General features: G+C 42.8%; 2 protein-coding genes across 2 annotated transcripts; both read right to left on the bottom strand.

Moving 5' to 3' along the window:
- Nucleotides 1–73: 73 nt before the first annotated feature.
- SARC_04222 (hypothetical protein) lies at nt 74–1,051 on the bottom strand (the record flags this gene model as incomplete). The annotated part of the gene is made up of 2 exons (XM_014301945.1): nt 74–181; nt 855–1,051. Coding segments are annotated over 2 exons (305 nt in total), but the record flags the coding sequence as incomplete, so codon positions are not given.
- Nucleotides 1,052–2,308: 1,257 nt separating this feature from the next.
- SARC_04221 (hypothetical protein) lies at nt 2,309–3,025 on the bottom strand (the record flags this gene model as incomplete). The annotated part of the gene is made up of 2 exons (XM_014301944.1): nt 2,309–2,440; nt 2,915–3,025. 2 exons carry the CDS (start codon nt 3,023–3,025, stop codon nt 2,309–2,311), a joined length of 243 nt encoding a protein of 80 aa, XP_014157419.1.
- Between the last annotated feature and the right edge of the window lie 601 nt (nt 3,026–3,626).

Raw genomic sequence — 3,626 nt, 5'->3', positions numbered from 1 at the left:
ATGAACGTATATTAATATAGAATGTAGTACTCACCTGGTTGCGCAGGCGTTTGCCGCTGTTCTTGGCAAAGCCGACGAAGTCACTCATCTTGAGCGTGGAGAGTATTTGCGCATCCACTGGTTGTGGGGGTTTGCGGTAGAATCGTGTCAAAGACGCAGGCCAGTCACTGAGCAGCTTCTCCTGCAAAGGCACAGCAACAACGCACGGTACTTAGGCAGGCAGACGATGGATAGTAGAGATAAGCGAATGGACACATACGCTAATACACTAGAACGCCATGAGCTGGACATGAAGCACAAGCATAGGTATTCATCATTTAATCATAAGTAGGTATTCATCATTTAATCATATGTAGGTATTCATCGTTTAATCATAGGTAAGTATTCATCATTTAATCATGAGTAGGCGCATTCACCATTTAATCATAAGGAGGATGGTATTGGCAGAGAGAAGTGGATGGTGGCATACACATAGTACACACGCATGAGACAGCAGTCCGAAAACTGCGGAAGTATGGAGCACGAAGTGGGTAGAGACATACACATAGCACACATGTGTCATGAAAAAGTGTGGATTCAGCAAAGCAAAGCACACACGAACAAATCACCGAAAGAGGCAGAACATGTCCGTGAGGACCATACTACAAATGCACCAATAGTTTGATATCAAACAAACCCAAAACCCCAAAAACCCAAAAGGTACCGCCGAGCTTCAATAGGCGCGTTAAGATCTGATTCTGTCAGCGATCAGTCGTTGGCTACAATAACGAAGGTAATCCTATAAACCCGGTTGAAACTATAAACTAGGTTTTCCGTTTAGATGTTCTGCTGAGAATACGAATGTCCCTTTCTACCTTGCTTTTCACATAGGGCATCCTGATTATTGACAACGGCAGCGGCGAATCGCGTGCCATTCGGGCTGTCCTGTCCTGGGGATTTCGGACCGATATGACCCCGATCACTCGATCTGGATGGGCACGGCTGCTTTTGGGTGAGAACAGTTCAATGTCCTGAATCTCTGCTGACGTGTCGTCGGGGTAATCAATCTTCCTGTGAGTTATTATTAATTCAAAGGAAAAGTTGCTTATGTATTGGGATGGTACAGAACTTCCGTCACATTAAGAAAAGCACCAAACGTGTTGCTTAATGCAGGCATATGCCAAGGCTTCATTACACGTCTTCTGGATGTTTAGAATGAATGGGTATGTACAGCCACAATTGGTGTGCATATACTGCTGCGCCCAAGGCTGCAATGACTGGTCTAAGAAGTTGTAGTGTAACACGTAGTATGTATATAAAAAGTACCATGTGTTATCAATGTAAAACATAGTATGCATGAACTACCGACGACTGTGAATATATTGAATGAAGCACAGGGAGTTTAATTTGCTAATTACACACGTCCAGGGATGGTTTATACACACGCGTGAAAGGGGGCAGACACACGTGACTTCGCATTTAACTTCATCTGTATTCAGGTACATACATAACCTAAAGCACACATCATTTGTACACACGCATGCAGGAGTATATCCACATCACGTACACACACACACACACACACACACGTGCCGAGGGCAGGCAAGTGTGTTGCTACCTGGATTCATTGTTGATACGAACGCCGCCGTGCGCACTGTCAGTGGAGAACTGGTGGATGCACCCCAGACTATCAGACACGACCATCAACGCACCTGAGAGCAATAGTGCATGCAGAAGAGGTGCCATTGGCGGTTATTAATAGAATGCCACAGATTTCGCAGGGAGGTAAATCACATGACCAGACCTTCGTTTCACAGCTGAGTCACCAATGCGCTTACACATACACGAGACATGAACAACCATTGCTACTTACGAGTGTGACTAGGAGATGAACAACCACTGCTACTTGCGAGTGTGACTAGGAGATGTACAACCACTGCTACTTGCGAGTGTGACTAGGAGATGAACAACCACTGCTACTTGCGAGTGTGACTAGGAGATGAACAACCATTGCTACTTGCGAGTGTGACTCCGAGAGGTGAGTGTGAGTGAGTTACAAACAGCAACCGAGCAAGGACAACATGTTGGTCTAAGTGGGACAAGATAAACCCTAAACCGTAGAGTAACAGACATCCACGCATAGAACACGAAAACCCAACCTACAGGTATAAACACATAATTCATGCACAATAAGCAAGCAGCCCTAAGACAGGCACGCAAGGGTAAAGCGAAGTATTAATAGAAAACGCAAGGACATTTATTTATAAAACACGGATGGTGTCTATTTATAGAATACGAATGAAGTCTATTTATAGAACACGAATGGCAATTATTTATAGAACACAAACCACATGTGGCGCTCACCTGAGGAACTGACGTCCAAAGCTGTGACAAAGCCACCGCGTGTGTCAATATGATAGCCATACGCATCTCTCTGAGAAACATTCGATACATCCAACACCTGCACACAAGACAGGGGAATTAGAAAACGAAACAGGCACATAAGCATGGGATACTATAGACCATGGGGCAAACAGATACTCATGCATGATAACCTTTGACATGATCGCATGATGACTCATCAGCGTTTAGTACGCTTTAATATGATCCTTCGGTGTTGAGAGTGCTGTTGCGCATGTGTAAGGTGTATTGAGTGTATTTAGTGTATTGAGTGTATTGAGTGTATTGAGTGTATGGAGTGTATTTAGTGTATTGAGTGTATGGAGTGTATGAGTGTGTGGAGCGCGTGGTGTGCGGTTGGCATGGTTTTTCATAGTGGGCATCACAGAGTCGCTCTCAGGACCAGCATGGGGTTTCCTTTGATCAACATCGTTTTTGTAGCGGTAAAAACGGGTTTTTCTTAGTATCAAAACAGGGGTTTTCGAAATACACTTGGGTTTTCTTAGGATCAACTTGGTTTTACTAAGTATCATACCTGGAATTGCCCCGACTGACTGGCCACCATCAGCTGCGACGGCGCATTGGGCAGGAATTTGAGATGCTGTGGAATATGCACAAACGGCACCACACACAGCGGCTTAACCATGCGCACGTCATAGATCTGTACCCAAATAGGTGGGGCAATACAAGCAGACAGCAATGTATGGTGAGTCACTGATTTCCAACAAACCCGGAAGTATAATAAAACAAAGATGTATGATGGAGAGATGCAAATCAAACACATATTATAATAAAGGAGAGTAGTATTATGAAAGAGTGTGGTATAATGAAAGAGTGTAGTATAATGAAAGAGAGTGGTATTATGAAAGAAAGCTGTATTATAAATGAGATGCAAATGAAACACAGTTTATAGTAAAAATGTACGACAAATTCCTGTTGTAATGTGACTGAATGACAACGAATTGCGAATTGACAAATGAAGGTCGCAAAAATGACGTTGCATAAAGTGAAGGCAAATATAAGCGAGAGGTTTAGAGACTATGACATGGTAGGCAGCCTACATACGTATACAAAGGTATACATCAAATGATTACATAAGACCTGCCGGAACTTATGACACTAGTCTCAATCACCACACGCTTACACGCTTCCCCATCTCCATAAAGAGCGAGATGCTTATGTACATATATATATATATATATATATATATATATATAATAATAATAATAATAATAATAATAATAATA

This window comes from Sphaeroforma arctica (genome assembly GCF_001186125.1).
Source record: "Sphaeroforma arctica JP610 unplaced genomic scaffold supercont1.231, whole genome shotgun sequence".
Lineage (NCBI taxonomy): Eukaryota > Ichthyosporea > Ichthyophonida > Sphaeroforma > Sphaeroforma arctica.
Note: the sequence above shows the minus strand (reverse complement) of the source record. Positions and strands in the feature narration are given on the sequence as shown.